Source organism: Mirounga leonina, unplaced genomic scaffold, assembly GCF_011800145.1.
Source record: "Mirounga leonina isolate KUSES-001 unplaced genomic scaffold, KU_Mleo_1.0 Mir_101609, whole genome shotgun sequence".
NCBI classification, from domain to species: domain Eukaryota; kingdom Metazoa; phylum Chordata; class Mammalia; order Carnivora; family Phocidae; genus Mirounga; species Mirounga leonina.
Window position 1 is genome coordinate 11,350,527 of NW_023270164.1, and position 16,956 is coordinate 11,367,482.

The 16,956-nt window shown below is 45.9% G+C and overlaps 2 protein-coding genes across 8 annotated transcripts in view; one reads left to right on the forward strand and one right to left on the reverse strand.

Annotated features, from left to right (window-relative positions):
• Window positions 1-359: 359 nt before the first annotated feature.
• On the reverse strand, window positions 360-2,799 carry NDUFB11 (NADH:ubiquinone oxidoreductase subunit B11). The gene is made up of 3 exons (XM_035003791.1): window positions 2,390-2,799; window positions 747-877; window positions 360-584 (listed from the first exon to the last, which is right to left on the reverse strand). Exons 1-3 carry the CDS (start codon window positions 2,591-2,593, stop codon window positions 458-460), a joined length of 462 nt encoding a protein of 153 aa, XP_034859682.1. The 5' UTR covers window positions 2,594-2,799; the 3' UTR covers window positions 360-457.
• Window positions 2,800-3,128: 329 nt separating this feature from the next.
• The window catches only part of RBM10 (RNA binding motif protein 10), a 29,158-nt gene continuing 15,330 nt past the window's right edge, over window positions 3,129-16,956 (forward strand). For 6 of the 7 annotated variants that reach the window (XM_035003749.1, XM_035003768.1, XM_035003759.1 and 3 more), the window contains exons 1-2: window positions 3,129-3,445; window positions 5,410-5,551. In XM_035003749.1, the coding sequence (XP_034859640.1) occupies window positions 3,151-3,445; window positions 5,410-5,551 (437 nt within the window). In that variant the 5' untranslated portion in view covers window positions 3,129-3,150. The remainder of the gene's footprint in view (window positions 3,446-5,409; window positions 5,552-16,956) is intronic. The other variant, XM_035003787.1, reaches the window with a different exon arrangement.

Consider the following 16,956-nt stretch of genomic DNA (forward strand, 5'->3'; position numbering starts at 1 on the left):
AGAAGCCCGGACTATTCTGCTGGAGGGAGATGCCACATGGAAGAAGACTGAAGTGCCAGACACGCGAATGAAGAAGCCACCTTGGATGTCCATCCCAGTTAAAGATGCCTCCAGCCCCCCTGCCACCATCTGACTGCAACCACCTGAGGCCCCGAGAAGAGCCACCTAGCTAAGCCCAGTCGACCACAGGACCATGAAAGGTAATACTAAATTGTCATCTTCAGCCACTAAGTCTTAGGGTGTTTGTTACCCAGCAACAGATAACCAGAACACCGAGAAAAGGCTGCAGTGGCCTTTTAAGACCTGACACCCCCATTCCCACATCCCCCCGCCACAACAAAACCAACACCAGCCAGTCAGACTTTTAGTCCCTTTAATTAGGTGCTCTGAAGAAAGGGCAGAATGACAGGCAGGCAGTGGAGAAGGTGATGTTTCTTGAGCCCTGCTTGGCAACGGGTCAGTCCTCATCCTCCGGCAGCTGGATCTTGCTGGGGTCAAAGTAGTTGGATTCCATGATGGGGAGGCCATTGGCCTCTCGGAATTTAACAAGCCTCTCAGCCTCTCGGCGGGCCCACTCCTGCATTCTGGAGGCAGCAGCACGGGAGTAGACATGAGGGAGCCTCACTGGACACCAATCCCCATCTTATCTCCCCAATCCCCACTGGCACAAAGAACAGGATGCCTGGCACAGTCCCCTTCAACCTCCACCCCCACCCATTCCACTCTCTTGGACACCCCCCATGCACCTGTAATCAGGCAGATAAGCTACAAAGGTGCTGCCAAGGACCAAGACAATGGAGAAGCCAAAGAAAAAGACGACCCGCATGTTCCAGACGTCCACAACAGGGTCCTTGTCATAACCGTGGGAGTCTGGGTTCTGTGGCAAGAAGAAGAAGAGGTCAGTGAGGGCTTCCTGTGGCTCCACAAAAGCCTTATGCTGGCACTGCATAAGTTGGTCTCCAATTTCACCTCAGACCAATCTCTCCTCTCTCCTTTAATTCTTCTTTCTAGTCTTAGGAGTTGTCAACCTCCTTGCTACCACAGGGCCTTTGCACTTACTGTTCCCTCTGCCTGGAAAGCCTTTCCCCCAGATCTTGTCATGGCTAGATCTGTCTCCTCACTCAAAGTGTTGGCTTCATAATCACTTCCCTTAGGAGGCATTCCCTAGTCACCTTATCCATTACTTGTCTTAAACTACAGGAAATTGCCACTTTTATAGGTTAAAGATAGCTGAATATTGCCAATTTCCTATGGTTTCACCTAACAAAATTACCCCCTACCCCAAAGTCACTCCCCATCCACTTATCTTGCTTAACTTTCTTTCTAGCAGTTATTAGTTTACCAAGGTAGCATCTCCCCAGGTCCTATCACATTATCTTATTACATACTCAATATTACCGTTTCCAAATATTTTACATGTTTACCTTCTGTGTTCTCCACTATCATATAAGCTCTACGAGAGCAAGGGCTTTTTCTGATTTCCACACTGCTGAACCCCTAGGGCCCTGAACTGCACCTGGCATACAGCAGGCCCTGGCTCCTTATTTACAAAATGAACGGATAAATGAATAAGCATCCTATATATCCAAGCCAGAGGACAGTACTGATGAAGAACCTACTGTGTGCCATACACAAACTTCAGCATATCCCAGGGAGGCGGAAAGTAGCAATAATGATTAACACCTTCTAATGCTGAATACCAGGTGCCGGCAGCCGTTCTGAGCATTTTGACTCATTGAATTACATGAGGCAGATGTAGCATTTTATTTTCTAGAAGGTGTCCTCATACTTTCCGCATTTTACAAAGAGGCAACCACGGAGTTAAGCTACTTGACCAAGGTCACAAAGATGAATAACTGTGGGTGCTTGTATTCCAACCATGGCATTCTGATTTCAGAGTCTCTGCTATCACCACAGCACAGAGGACCTGATTCCGCCACACGTTCAGTTATGCGAGTTTCGGCAAGTCACTTAACATCTTTATGCTTCAGTTTCCTCATCTGTAGAACAGGCATGCTAACAGTACCTACTTCAAAATAGGGTTGTTTCGAGGATTAGATAAGATAACGTACGTAGAGTGTTTAGATTATTACTATTATACATGGGTGTTTAGTATTATTGTCGTTATACTATATTGCTTCTAACGTGTTCTGAGCATTGCCCACTTCAGGTTTTGATACCTGTCTGCAAAATAAAGCCAATCTCGCCCCTGGCCCTGAACTGAAGATTACTAGGGGACAAACAAGGAAATCAAGCTAGGCCAAGTTCCCAAGTCTTCGAGGATTTCACCAGCAGCGCAATCCTCAGCCGCCTAAGAACGTCCTCTACAGCGCCCGGTCCGCCGGCCCCCGATTGACCCTTCTGGCGTCCCGTTTCCACTCCCTCTCACCTTCTCATAGAGGTTTTCGTCCTCCGGATCTGGGTCCTCCTGCCAGCGTACGGTCGGTTCCGGCGTCCGCTTTCCAGCCACAGCCGACGGGGTGATCACGGCCCTGGACGAGCTGGATTCCCAGCGAACACGGGCTGCCGGGAAACGCGTCGCCGCTACTGCCAAAAGGCGGCGAGCGCACAAACCTAACAGCCCGCCCGCCATGACAGATTGTGCTGCTAGCTCTCAGGGGCGGGGACGGAAATGCGACTACGCGCAGCTGCAGTTGGCCCGAGCGCGACAATTGTCGCTCCGCCCCCGCTGCACTAAATAGGTCCCGAGTCTGGATTTGGTTTTCAAATGAAGTGAAGCGCTGAGCAGCCCTCTTTCCTTCCCTCTGTCATGGCCTCACGGGGGCGACCACTTTCCTAACCTCGGTCAGGCTAAGGAATTTCTGGCTGATAGGTCTGCTCATTTCCTTGATAAGAAAGCGTTGACATTTGGGTGGATGCAGGTCCCAGCCAATGGCACGGAGATTTCCCTCGCCCTCTGGGAAAGGGGGCGGAGCTTCCGTTTGTCTTTCATCTTCGAAGGAAGCCAAGCTTCTAAAAAGCGGGCCTCGGCGGATTGGCCAATAGCTACTCCTTTTCGCGACTTGCGAGCGTTCGGAAGGAGAGTGGGGAGGTGGCATACGCTTGCCAATCAGAGCCGGCCAGGGCTGGCCGTCGGCGGCCGGCGACCAATAGACGAGGCCGGCCAGAGCGCGCTCCCTTAGTAGGTGGATGGTGGTCGAAGCGCCGGCTCCCTTCTCGTCGTCGCCATTTTGTGCTGGTGATTGCGGCCGGCTGGGAGTAGGCGGCAGTGGGTTTCCTGGGGAGGGTAGCGCGCTTGGCGCTTCCCCCCTCCCCGCTCCTCCGCCCTTCTGCCTCCAGCCTCGGACTTGGGGGTGGTGCGGGCCGGCTCCGCTGAGCTGGGAGAGTTGGAGGAGGTGGCGGCGCGCCGAGGTGATGTCCGGGAGCCCTCCCTTGACAGCCCGGGCCGAGAAGGTGAGCGTCGTCGCTGGTCGTGGGGGCGGAGGTAAGGGGCCGGGGGCGGGCGGGTGCGGAGAGGAGGCTCGAGGGCGGACTACGGGACGTGGGCCTGGGCTACGCGCGGAACCGAGGGATGGCGTGCATGGCCTGAGCCCGGGAGGGGGTGTCTCCCCCCCCCTTTTGAGAGCGGAGGCGCGTGCGCGATTGGGGCACAGAATGGGTGCACGCGGGTTGGGGGAAGGGAAAGACCGATGGGAGTGGGCTTCCGTGGCTTACTGTGTCTGCGACACCGAACTTTATCCGTGGAGGGGCCAAGGTCTTTATCCATAGGGGAGGGGGTGTGCTATCTGCTCTGTGTGACTTGGGTACTTACCTAACCATGGGGAAGCATTCTGTGGCTCTGGTCCTTATTCTTGGGTGGGGGAGGAGGAGGAGGAGGAACAACGGGAACGTCTCTATGACTCTGGTCTTTATCCTTGCAGTCTGTGCTGTAACTCAGGTCCTTATCCATGGGGACGGGTCCTTATCCATAGGGAGTCTTCCTGGGACTGGCCCTAACCAACCCAGTTGCTAGGCGGGGAGGGAGCGCAAGGAATGTGTGTATGACTTACTGCCCCTTCTTTGGGAAGGGGTTCGTATCTGTGACTCTGACGCTCATCCTTTGAAAGGGCCTCAGTGTGTGATTATGGCCTGTATTCATTGTTCCTGTCTTGCGATTTTGGCCCACAGTTATTCGGGGTGCATGTCTGTGACTTTGGTCCCTATCTGTTGTGGATACCGGTGTGTGACTCTGAGCTCTTTGCCAGAGTCTACTGAGGGTTTTGTATCTGGCTCTCATCCACTGGGGCCCCTGGTTGTGATTCTAACTCTTATCCATCTGGGAGCAGGCAGCTCTGGTTCCCTGTGGCTTAAGGAGGAAGAGAAAATTGGTTGTGTGTATACATGGAGGAAAGGTGTGGTGGTAATCTAGTGTTGGGCAGGTGTTGTTACTGCCTAGCTTTGCCTGATTCCTGCTCAGAGGGTGGGGCCTGAAGATTCTGGGATACTTCTTGGTGACCCCTGGCCAGGTCACATGGCTCTGGGGACTTACTTAGTTCTCATGGCAGCCCTGAGGGTTGGGTGAAGTGACTGCCCTTCCATCCCAGCAGAACAGCACAGGGGTTGGGAACAGCCTCAAAAGGGCTCCTTTTGCCTCTGAATAAGTTGGACCCAGAGCCCTGGGGAGAGAACCACCTTGGGACCTGGCTCCGCATAAGAGACAGGGCGCATAAGAGACAGGGCTCGAGGCTGAGCCAGTTGCAGAGTGAGGGCCAAAGCTCTGTTGGCCCGGAGCCCAGGGAGACGTCAGCTGTCTCACTGCCAAGTTAGCCCCTTTACCCTCTAGGCCTTTCATGGTCTTCTGCTGTCTTGTAGGGGGCAGCCAACCTCTTGTTGGGAGGATGAAATGGCACCTGGGGCCCCATGGAAGGAGCCTGGTGGGCGCCTACAACTCCCGCTGTGAAGTCTTGCTTCCGTGCCTAATGTGCCTGATCTTAGACAAGTCATCCAGCACCGAGAACCCCCTGGGCAGGTAGCTCCAGGCTCAGACTTGTCTACCAGTCTCAGATGGCAGAGCCCTGATCACAGAATAGGTGGTACCACCAGATCTCTCTGCAGGATGCTCCCTCTCTGCTGAAGGCCCTGCTGTTTCTGTTTTATTTAAGTAAGCTCTACGCCCAGTGTGGGGCTTGAACTCATGACCCCGAGATCCAGAGTTGCATGTTCTACTGACTGAGCCAGCCAGGTGCCCCTGGCCTTGCTATTTTAGGGCTGTGGGCTGTAGCTTCATGTTTGTGGGGAAAGGAAGGAGCAGGCCAGGTAGGGGCTGCCTTCCCACTCTGGTCCACAGGAGCACCAGGAAGTTGGGAAGTAATGTCCTTGGGCTAAGGGATAGCAGAGAGCCTTGACAACAAGGGTTTCTCAAGGAGGCCCCAACTGCCTTGACCCCTTTCTTCCTTCTCCTCTCCCCAGAGTCCCTGCAGGAGGCATCACCCAGGCTGGCAGATCATGGTGGCAGCAGCGGGGGTGGCTGGGAAGTGAAACGGAGCCAGCGGCTGAGGAGGGGCCCCAGCAGCCCCCGCAGGCCCTATCAGGACATGGAGTATGAAAGACGGTGAGTTACCCACTCCCACCCCTACCAAGCATCCTAGACTTATCCCCGTGTAAGGATTGGTCCAGGAAGGTGCTAGGAGGGGACTTCCGGGCAGAGGAAACAGTGCAGCAGATGATTGGTTTCTTTTCAGCAGATATTTACTTGGCACCTGTTGTGAGCTAGGACCTGTGCTAGGCTCTAGCAGTGCAGTGCTGAGTGAGACAGATAAGACTGCAGCCTTCTGCCTCAGTGTCTCACAAGGGAGACCACACAGTTTACAGGTGACTAAGAAACAGCTTGATAGGTGCCATGGTTGGTTGTGGAGTTGGGAAAGGATCAAGAGAAAGGGAGGAATGGAGGCAGAGGCCCAGGTTTCCAGTTTGGGTGACTCAGATGTTCACCACCACCAAGGTGTGGACAGCCACTGCAGGAGGAGGGGCAGAGGTGGGTGGCAGGTGGGTGGTGGGTTGTAAGTGCCTGTGGATTCTCAGGGGAGAGGTGTGGGCTATAGCTTTGGGTTGGAGGGATGGATGGGAGTGGTCCTTTCAGAGTCAGGCATTTGTGCAGGATAAGTATGGGGCAAGCCAGGTCAGATAGTGGGAGACTTCAGGACAAGGTGGGCTGAAGCTGGCAGGATACTTGTCTAGAATGGGACACTCTCGAATGGTTATTTTTATTTATTTGTTTATTTTTCCGTGTGGTTATTTTTAAACTGGTATGAACAGGAAACAGTCGGGACACTTGGTAAAATACAGAGATCCTGGGCCAACCCTCACCATCCTGGTGGATCACTCCAGTTGATTCTCATGCAGATGATCTATTCCTGACATATTAAGAGTGCCTAGGAAAGTAGACCTAATGCTCCCAGAAAGCCTCTGTTAAGAGTCAGTAGATTTATAAAAAGTCAGGGGGGAAATAATTTTTTAAAATGTCTTACAAAGGGTTTCTTCTTCCACCACCCCCTCTAAAAATGTTTTCTGAAGAGCGAGCCCAAATTTGAGATGGGGTCATCATCTAGTGTTATTCAGTCTTCTTAAAAAAATGTCTTTTGAAAGCATTCAAGTTTTGGGTGGTATTCTCTGGAAATGCTCTGTGGCAGTTTCTGAGTTTGAGTAGGTGACATACTTCCTTCAGACTTTATAACCAAATAAAGCCACTGTCTTTCTTTCGGCTTTCAAAAGACCTCAAGTGCAGAGGTTTGAGTTAAATCATACCTTCTCAATTCAAGGTGGGTTTCTGTCATAGGTCACTGCAGGGCCTTCTCTTGCCATATTTTTTTTTCCTTTTTATTTCCAATTCCGATAGCTGTAGGCAGCTGCTCTGTCCTGTTTGAAAGGTATCCTTCTAAAATATGTAGCATTGTTTTGAGTGTCCCTGTTTTCAGTTTATACAAATGACAGAGTGCTAGAGTTTTCATTCTGTTCCTGAATTTTGTATTAGCACTGCATTTTTAAGATCTGTCTCCATTGCCATGTGTATATTAGTGCTTTGCTCCTAATTGGTCCCAAGGACGCCATGGTGTATGCCTGTTGCCTTTTACTTAATGATTCCCTCAGGATGGGTACCTGTAAGATTCATCACTTTTTTGTCTTGTAATCTGTGCATTCAGAAACCTCTGTTCCTGCCTCTGGATCGCAAAGATTGTTTTCACTCTATAGTTTTCCCTTTCACGTTCAGATCTTTAATAACATTTAAGAGTACACTTTTGAATATGGTATAAGGTAGGTTCTGGTTTTGTGTTCCTCCACATAGTAGGCAGTTTTCCCAGTACCTTTTAAATAGTCCATTCTTTCTTTATTGATTTGTAGTACGTCATCTCATTTCAAGTTCCCTCATGTACGTGGATCTGTCTTGAGTAATCTGATTTGTTTCATTGGTCTGTTTGCTTAATTCTCATGCCAGAACCTTACTGCTTTTGTTATTATGGCTTTATTAGAATCTCTTAGCTCCAACTTTGCTCTCTTATTTATCAAAGTTGATTTTAGCCATTTGCAGGACTTCTATAAAAAATGTATCAAGTCCCTCAAAAACATTCAAGAATTTTGATTAAGATTGCATCAAATTTATATATTAATTTGGGGAGAACTGTCATCTTTGTTAATTGGTGATCTCATCCAAGACCTGTATGGAGAATATTTTAAAGTTCGTTTAAAGGACATACAAGGGGCTCCTGGGTGGCTCAGTTGGTTAGCGTCTGCCTTCGGCTCGGGTCATGATCTCAGGGTCCTGGGATCGAGCCCCACGTCAGGCTCCCTGCTCATCGGGGAGTCTGCTTCTCCCTCTCTCTCTGCCTCCCCTTGCCCTGGCTCACGCTTCCTCTCACTCTCTCAAATAAATAAATAAAAATCTTAAAAAATAAATAAAATCTATGGGGTGTCTTTGTGGCTCAGTCAGTTAAGCGTCTGACTCTTGATCTCAGCTCAAGTCTTGATCTCAGGGTCGTGAGTTCAAGCCCTACTTTAAAATGAATGAATGAATGAATGAATGACATTCAAATCTGAATAAATGAAAATACAAGTCTTGTGTAATTCCTAGGTGCTTCAATAGTTTTCATTGACATCTTATTTTCTTTTATATTTTCCAAGCTTGTGTTTGCTGGGGTAGAGGAAAGCTGTTGATTTTTTTCTAAGTTATCTTACCCCTGCTGTACTGTCTTGTTATTTCTGATTATTCATTGTTGATTCTGATAGTCTTTCTAAGTAATTGATCATGCTGTATGCAAATAAATTCTGTCACTTCTTTTTCCTCACTTATAACGTTGTCTAGGACTTTAGTACCATATTAAATCGTGTCAGTGATGCTGGGTGCACAAAATAAGATTCATTTTGGCAGGTTGTAACAGAAAATCTGAAGAATAATGGCTTAAACAATGTAGTTTATTTTCTTTCTCATAAAGGACATCTGCAGATAGATGAGACATTTCTGTCTCATAAAGGACATCTGCAAGACATTAGCAGTCAGTCCCGGCCTGATAGGCAGCCCCGTCTGCTTAGCCATCAAATTGGATGTGTGCTGTAGGCTGTTAGAACGTAGCCTTTCATAAACCAAGAAAATAATCTTAGTTTGTCAAGATTGATCAGAAATGAGAATCGGGGGCACCTGGGTGGCTCAGTCAGTTAAGCATCCGACTCTTGATTTCGGCTCAGGTCATGATCTCAGGGTCCTGGGATCGAGTCCCGCATTGGGTCTGCACTCAGCACGGAGTCGGCTTGAGATTCTCTCTCTCCCTCTCCCCCCGTGCTCGCTCGCTCTCTCAAACAAATAAATCTTAAAAAAAAAAAAAAATCAGGTGTGCCTGGGTGGCTCAGTCGGTTAAATGTCTGCCTTCGGTTCAGGTCATGATCCCAGGGTCCTGGGATTGAGCCTCGCATCCGGCTCCCCGCTCGGCAGAGGGCCTGCTTCTCCCTCTGCCTGCCGTTCCCCCTGCTTGTGCTCTCTCTATCTCTGTCAAATAAATAAATAAATAAAATCTTTAAAAAAAAAAAATCAGTGTTGGGTTTGATGAACATTAAAAAAAAAAATGAGAATCGAACTTCATAATTACGTGCTTTTTTTTTCCTCCTTTTGTCCATCAGTTTCACAAATCACATTAAATTATATCCTTGCCATTGTTGAATTATACCTTCCTTGATCATGGTGTGTATGTTTATAACTTCTTATTTTGAAAAAAATTTCCAATTTTCAGAAAAGTTGCAAGTACAGTAAACTCCTGTATATCTTCTCCCCAGAACCACTAACTGTAAACATTTTGCCACATTTATTTTACCTACCCATATGCCTCACCATCCCCTTCTTCCCCCCATCTCTCTCTATATATAGAGATGCAGATACATATCTAGGTATCTATATATAGGCAACTTTTTTTTCCTGTATCATTTCAGTTAGTGACTGACGTGACCCTTAAGCATGACAGAATGTATGTCCTAAGAACAAGGACTCTCTCTTTCGTAACTATAGTACACTTCTGAATATCAGGAAATTGAACATTATTATAATACTTTTATCTTCTAAAAAGTCTGTATTTTTATGTCATCCCTTGTCCTTTATGGCATTGGTTCCCTAATCTAGGATCCTATCCAGGATCACACACTACACTGTATGGAGCAACTTTGTATTTTTGGTTCCCTTTACTTAGGAACAGTTACTAAGCCTTTCTTTTTCATCCGTGGCCTCAGTATGTTTTAAGAGCACAGGTCCTTGGCTTTGTAGATGCTTCTGAACTTGAGTTTTCCTAATGCTTATTCATGGATTGTTGGCAGAAAAATTATTTAATATGTACATTTTTAAAACACTTACATTTGATTAGGTACTGTATTATTTAGGATATTTGCATCTGTGTCCCTCAGTAAAGTGGTCTTAACGATTGCCTTTTCTAGTACCCATCTGACACTGAGTCACCATAGCCTCATGGCATGATTTGGGCAGCTTTTGCCATTTCTCTCTTTATTGGAGAAACTTGTATAAAAATTATCTGTCCCTTGAAAGCTTGTTAAAACTGAGCTTCGAAAGGGCCTGGGTTTGTAATGATCGTTTTGTCTAGTTCTTCTGCCAGTTTTGGCAGTTTATGTTTTCCAGAAATATATTCATTTTGCAGAGGTCCTCACATATTAGGATTCAGTCCAGATTTGTGGAAATGTATTATGAACAGGGTCTGTCTTTGGAAGGTATTTCGTCAAAGTGCTCTGTGGCCAATGAAAAGTGTCCTTTACAAATGTCCAAATCTGTTCTCTTCCCAGGTTTAAATAGCTAGAGTTCAGTATGCAAATTTATTTAGTTTAGGGGCACCTGGGTGACTCGGGTAAGTGGCCAACTCTTGGTTTCAGCTCAGGTCATGATCTTGGGGTCCTGGAATCAAGCTCCTCCTCAGACTCCATGCTCAGCAGGGAGTCTGCTTGAGGATTCTCTCTCCCTCTCCCCCTCCCCCCTGCTCATATGTGCTTGTGTGCTCGCTCGCTCTCCCTCTAAAGTAAATCTTTAAAAAATTTATTTGGTTTAGATGCTGAGTGTCAGAGTTCAGGGTTTCATCTGAACATTTATCAACTGTTCGGTTCTTAAATTCTGAGGACTAGAGTTCACCTATTGAGGGATAACTGTGGTAAGCAAACACATTGCTCATATCAGAAACCTTAAGGGGCGCCTGGGTGGCTCAGTCGGTTAAGCATCTGACTCTATTTCGGCTCAGGGTCATGAGATCGAGGTCTGTGTCGGGCTCTGTGCCACGCATGGAGCCTGCTTAAGATTCTCTCTCTCCTTCTCCCCCTCTCCCCCTCCCCTTCTCTAACAAACAAACAAAACAAAACCCTTAAAAATACGTCACTCATACCAACCACTTCTTGTCCAGGCATTTATCATAAAGAAATAATTTGGGTTCCAAGCCAAGCTCACAAGGACAAGGACTTCATTTTATTCACAGCAGTTATCCCCAGCACCTAGAACAGTACTTGACACATAGCAAATGTTACATTAATATTTGTTGAACGAATAAATGAATGAACAATTATGAAAAATTGGAAACCAACCAGATGTCTGGAAACATTTTATTTTCTCCATTTGTTAATTATCTTTGAGCTTTATGGTGTTTTTCCAGTATTTTATTATGAAATTTCAAACATACTGCAAAGTTGGAAGAATTTTACAGTGAATAACCTCTATACCCATCCACTGGATTCTACCATTAACATTTTACCATGCTTGCTTTATGACATGTTTATTTGTTTATGGTATTTTTTAACCCATTTTTAAGTTTTTACAAAGCCAGATTTATCAGGCTTTTTTTTTTTTTTTTTTTTTTAATGACTTCAGGGTTTCGTCTTGCTTAGAAAGGCCTTCCCCGTTCTTGGGGTGATTCATTTTTCTTATGTTTTCCTTCTAATGTCTTTACAGTTTCTATTCAGGGATTTCAATTTTTGATTCATCTAGAATTTACTTGGTATAAGAAGTGAGGTAGATAAACAACTTTTATTTTCTTAAACTTTTTCTGTGAAGGACCAGAAAGTATTTTTGACACTGCAGACCCCGCCATCTCTGTCACAACTACTCAGCTAAAAGCAGCCCCAGACAATATGTAAATGAATGGGTATAGCCGTGTTCAAGAAAACTTTATTTAGGTGACTGGATTGGGTCCACTGGCTGTGGTTTGCTGATCTCTGGGCCAGACCGTTATTGCAACTGGTGTTTATTGACTAATCCATTTTCGCCCTGTTCATTTGAGTTGCAACCTTTGGGTTACTCTAAATTTCCATGTGTGTTACTGTGTAGTGTGGACTCTGTTCAGTTTCACTGATCTGCCCATTTGTGTTTCAATGGTTCCACCTTTATATATAATATGTTTTAGTATTTGGTGAGGTTCTTTTCCCCCTCATTAGTCTTTTTTTTTTTAAACAGAATTTTCCTGACTCTTCTAAATTGTTTCTTGTCCTTTGCTGTTACAAACAGTGCTGTTGAATGATGCTTTTGTATGTGTGCAAGTATATTAGTATATTAAATTTCCAGGAAAACTGGAGGTCAGGGTAGATTTTTAGTTTTACCAGCTATTGCCAAATTCCCCTCCACAAGGGACTGTTCCCGTTTTCACTCCTACCAGCAGTACAAAAGTGCCTATTTCCTTACCAACAGCGTCTTGCCAAACATTTGGACTTTTACAGATCTGTCGTGTTAGAAATGTTCTATCACAAAGCTTCCTTACAGAAGAATTCCAAATAATATATGTAGATACTCCACATACCAGGAGGTAGAGCTTAATTCTCCTCCTCCTGAGTGTGGGCTAATCTTAGTGACTCACTTCTAAAGAACAGAGTGTAGAAAGGGAAAAAGAGAAACTATAGTGGAGGAACCTGGCATACCCCACCACAACCACATGGTCAAGGTCAGCATCGGCAGTGATAAGTCACGTTCATATCATGGGCCCCCTTATACAGTGCGATCAGCAGGGCAAGTCACCTTTCTTGTATTCTCCCCCAAAATACCATAACTTCTAATCACAAAAACACAACAGACAAACCCAAGTTGAGGTACATTCTGCGAAATAGCTGACCAGTGCTCTTGAAAACTGTCAAAGTCATTTAAAAAAAAAAAGGCAAGACTAAGAAACCTTCACAGGCCAGAGGACACTAAGGGTGCATGATGACTAAAAGCAATGTGGCATCCTGGATTCAATCCTGGAACAGAAAGTGGATGGTAGTGGGAAAATGGGGCACCTGGGTGGCTCAGTCATTAAGCGTCTGCCTTCCGCTCAGGTCATGATCCCAGAGTCCTGGGATTGAGCCCCACATCGGGCTCCCTGCTCAGTGGGAAGCCTGCTTCTCCCTCTCCCACCCCCCCCCCTTGTGTTCCCTCTCTCGCTGTCTCTTGCTCTCTCTAATAAATAAATAAAATCTTAAAAAAAAAAAGTAGTGGGAAAACAGGTGAAATCCTAATAGTGTGGAGTTTAATTAACTTCTTAGTTTTGACAAATGTGCTGTGGTTACATTTGTCCCCTGTTAACATTAGGGGAAGCCGGGTGAAGGGTATACGAGAATTATGTTATCTTTGAACTTCTCTATAAATCTAAAATTATTTCAAAACAAGTTTGACTTCATCAAGATTAGAATCTTAACATAAAAGGACATGGTTCAAGAAAGTGAAAAGACAACCCACGGAATGGGAAAAGGTATTTGCAAATCATATATCTAATAAGGGATTAACACCCAGAATAGAAAAAGAACTCCTTCAGCAGCACAGGAAAACCCAATTCAGAAATGGGCAGAAGACTCGAATAGACATTTCTCCAGAAAAGACACACAAGTGGCCGATAAGCACAGGAAGAGATGCAGAATGACAAGTGTTGGTGAGGATGTGGAGAGATGGGAACCATGGTGCATTGCCGATGGGAATGTAAATGGTGCAGCTGCTGTGGGACACTGTCCAGGGGCTCCTCAAAAAAATAAATCTGCAACTACCATGTGGTCCAGCAGTTACATTCCTGGGTATTTACCCAAAGGACTCGAAAGCAGGGAGCCAAACAGATATTTGTACACCAGTGTTCGTAGCAGCATTAGTCACGACACCCAAAACAGCCAGTAGGTGGAAACACACTTGATCTTAGCCAAAAGGCCGAGAAGTGATCAGCAGGTGGAAACAGCGCAGGTGTCCTTCAGCAGATGCATGGCCAAACAAAGTGCTGTATGCGGTACCTACGTACATGTGCGGCCATAGCAAAGGAAGTTCTGACTTATGCTACAACAGAGATGGACCTTGAAAACATGATGCTAAGTGAAAGAAGCCAGACACAAAGTAACAAATATTGTATGATTCCACTTACACGAGGTACCGATACCGAGAACAGGCAGATCCATAGAGACTGATAGTAAAACCAGGGGAGGGGGGGATTAATGTTCAGTGAGTAGGGAGTTTCTGTTTGGGATGATGAAAAAAAGTTTCCGGAAACAGCCGGGTAGGGTTGCTCAACATTGTGAGTATATTTTGTGGTAAATTTTATGAGATCTTTATTTTACCACAATAAAAATGACTAAAAATACACAAAAAATAAATTGTAGATGTTTATTTTAAAATGGCCTGTCCAGGGGGCGCCTGGGTGGCTCAGATGGTTAAGCATCTGCCTTTGGCTCAGGTCATGATCCCAGGATCCTGGGATCGAGTCCTGCATCGGGCTCCCTGCTCAGCAGGGAGCCTGCTTCTCCCTGTGCCTCTCTCTCTCTCTCTGTCTCTTACGAATAAATAAATAAAATCTTCAAAAAATAAAAAATAAAAATAAAATGGCCTGTCCAGGGTAGTTTTAATTTTCATCCTTCATTATAAGACAGAGCATCTTTTTAAATTTAAATTGTTTGTATTTCTTTCCTGTGAATTCTGTTCCTCTTCCTCTTCCCATGCTTTTTCCCAGTTAATTTGTCCTGACTGGGCTCATGATGTTTTTTTTCTTTTCCAAGCAGAAGTGTTTTATTTTTATATAGTTAACTTTAATAATCTCTTCTGTGGCTTCTGGATTTGGGTCATAGTTTTCCCCCATTTCAAGATTATCAAGAAATCATCTCGTGTTTTCTTCTACTTTTATGGTTTCAGTTCTATTAAATCTTTGACCCATTTTATTTATTTTTTTAAAGATTTTATTTATTTATTTGACAGAGACACAGCGAGAGAGGGAACACAAGCAGGGGGAGTGGGAGAGGGAGAAGCAGGCTCCCCGCCGAGCAGGGAGCCCGATGCGGGGCTCGATCCCAGGACCCTGGGATCATGACCTGAGCTGAAGGCAGATGCCCAACAACTGAGCCACCCAGGCACCCTGACAAGTTTTATTTTTATTATTATTTTTTACTCTCGGACCGTGCATTTTATTTTTTTTTCATATTTTCCTGATTGTTTTATTTTTATTTTTTAAGAGATTTTTTTTAAGAGATTTATTTATTTATTTTACAGAGAGCACACGCACATGCAGGTAGGGGGAGGGGCAGAGGGAGAGAATCTCAAGCAGACTCCCTGCTGAGTGTGGAGCCCATCGTGGGGCTCAATCCCAGGACCCTGAGGTCATGACAAGCTAAAATCCAGAGTCGGCCACTTAACCAACTGAGCCACCCAGGTGCCCCGATTGTTTTATTTTTGAAATTTTTTTTTCCTCATGAGAAGTGTACTCTTCAAACCCCACCCCCTATTTCTCCCGTCCCCTCCACCCACGTCTTTCTGGTAACCATCAGTTCTCTATAGTTAAGAGTCTGTTCTTGGGGTGCCTGGGGGGCTCAGTCATTAAGCATCTGCCTTTGGCTCAGGTCATGATCCCAGGGTTCTGGGATCGAGCCCCGCATTGGGCTCCCTGCTCAGCGGGGAGCCTGCTTCTCCCTCTCCCACTCCCCCTACTTATGTTCCCTCTCTCGCTCTTTCTCTGTCAAATAAAATCTTTAAAAAAAATAATTTTAAAAAGGTGTTTCTTGGTTTGCCTCCCTCTTTTTTTTTTTCCCCTTTGTTCATTTGTTCTGTTTCTTAAATTCCACATAGGAGTGAAATCATGCGGTATTTGTCTTTCTCTGATTTATTTCGCTTAGCATCATACTCTCTAGCTCCATCCATGTTGTCTCAAATCTTTGACCCATTTTAAACGTATCCTGGTTTATATGTGTGAAGTATAGTCATAAGATCTTGGCGCTTGTCTAGGTATTTAACCTTTTTGGTTCAGTTATACTTGGGATCTTCCCATTTCTAAACAACGCCTCTCTGAATAGAGGCAACATATCTGTTTCTGCATGTTACTTTTGTCCCCAGCATCCTTACTGATTTATTGGTTGTAATCATTTTTCATTTGATTCTCTTAGGCTTTGCAGGTATATCGTCATACCGTTTACAAACAATGGTAATTTTACCTTCTTGTGTCCAGCTTTTAACCTCTTTTCTTCATTCTCTTGGTTCAGCTAGCGCCTTAGAACAGTGTTCGTAGTGGTGTTGATACTAGACATTCTAACAGTGTCATTCCCGACCAGGATTGGGACCCTGCTAGCAGTAGTCTACTGCGGTGTCTGTTTTTTCTTATTTTAAGTAAACATGTATTGGTTGCTTTTAGAATACTTTTTAAGTCATTATTTCGTCAAACAAAAATTATTGGGCACCCACTGAGTACCAGGTACTGAGCTTAGTTTTGGGGAGTAGGGCAGTGGACCCTTTGGATGTGGTCCCCTCTTTGCCAGAACTCATAGTTTAGTCCTTTTTTAAATCATCAAAGAAGTGCATGTGAGGGGCGCCTGGCCGGCTCAGTCAGTGGAGCATGCAACTCTTGATCTCGGGCCTATAATTTCAAGCCCCACGTTGGGTGTAGAGGTTACTTAAAAATAAAATCTTTAAAAAAAAAAAAAGAAATGTACATGAAATCAACTTTGGGATAATTATTTTACGGTAATCGCGGTAGGAGAAATTTTAACAAAACAGCCGCCAGGGCCAGCAGGGTGACGGCAAAGCAGGGGGGCAGGGTAGCACAGCGCGCAGAGAGGCAGAGGGAGAGAGGGCGGTAGGGACCTCTCCCCGCAGACCCCGCAGACCTGGCAGGACCTTTGTGCGCATTTTGGTGTTTTATCTTGAGAATGAGGGGGAGCCGTTGAAGGGAGTGCAACGGTTGGGCTTGGTTGGCTTTGCCTTATAGAATACTCGCTCACATTCAGGGCGTAGCAAATGAGCTGGGAGACGCGTGGGGCGGGGGTGAGACTAGCCCTGATGCCACATCTGGGGGCCTCATGAAGGAAGACAGGCGTGGGCCGGGGAGGTGGCAGAGGGAAGGAGAAGTGGATTGGATTTTTGAGGGGTGGGGACCAGCTCACCTCCTGGAGTCAGGATTTAGGGAGCCCCATTGGGAGTGGGATCTAGGGTCTAGAGGGAGTGAGTGGGTGGGAGCCCGCCCTCGCCTCTTGCACCTTGCAGAAAGGACTGCCCTCTGATCCCTCCCCATTCTT

Coding starts and splice junctions, on each gene's coding strand:
- NDUFB11 (XM_035003791.1), bottom strand. CDS start 2,593: ATGGCGGGCGGGCTGTTAGGTTTGTGCGCTCGCCGCCTTTTGGCAGTA. Junction 878..2,389: donor ACGAAAACCTCTATGAGAAG/GTGAGAGGGAGT, acceptor TTCTTGCCACAG/AACCCAGACTCCCACGGTTA. Junction 585..746: donor GCTTATCTGCCTGATTACAG/GTGCATGGGGGG, acceptor TGCTGCCTCCAG/AATGCAGGAGTGGGCCCGCC.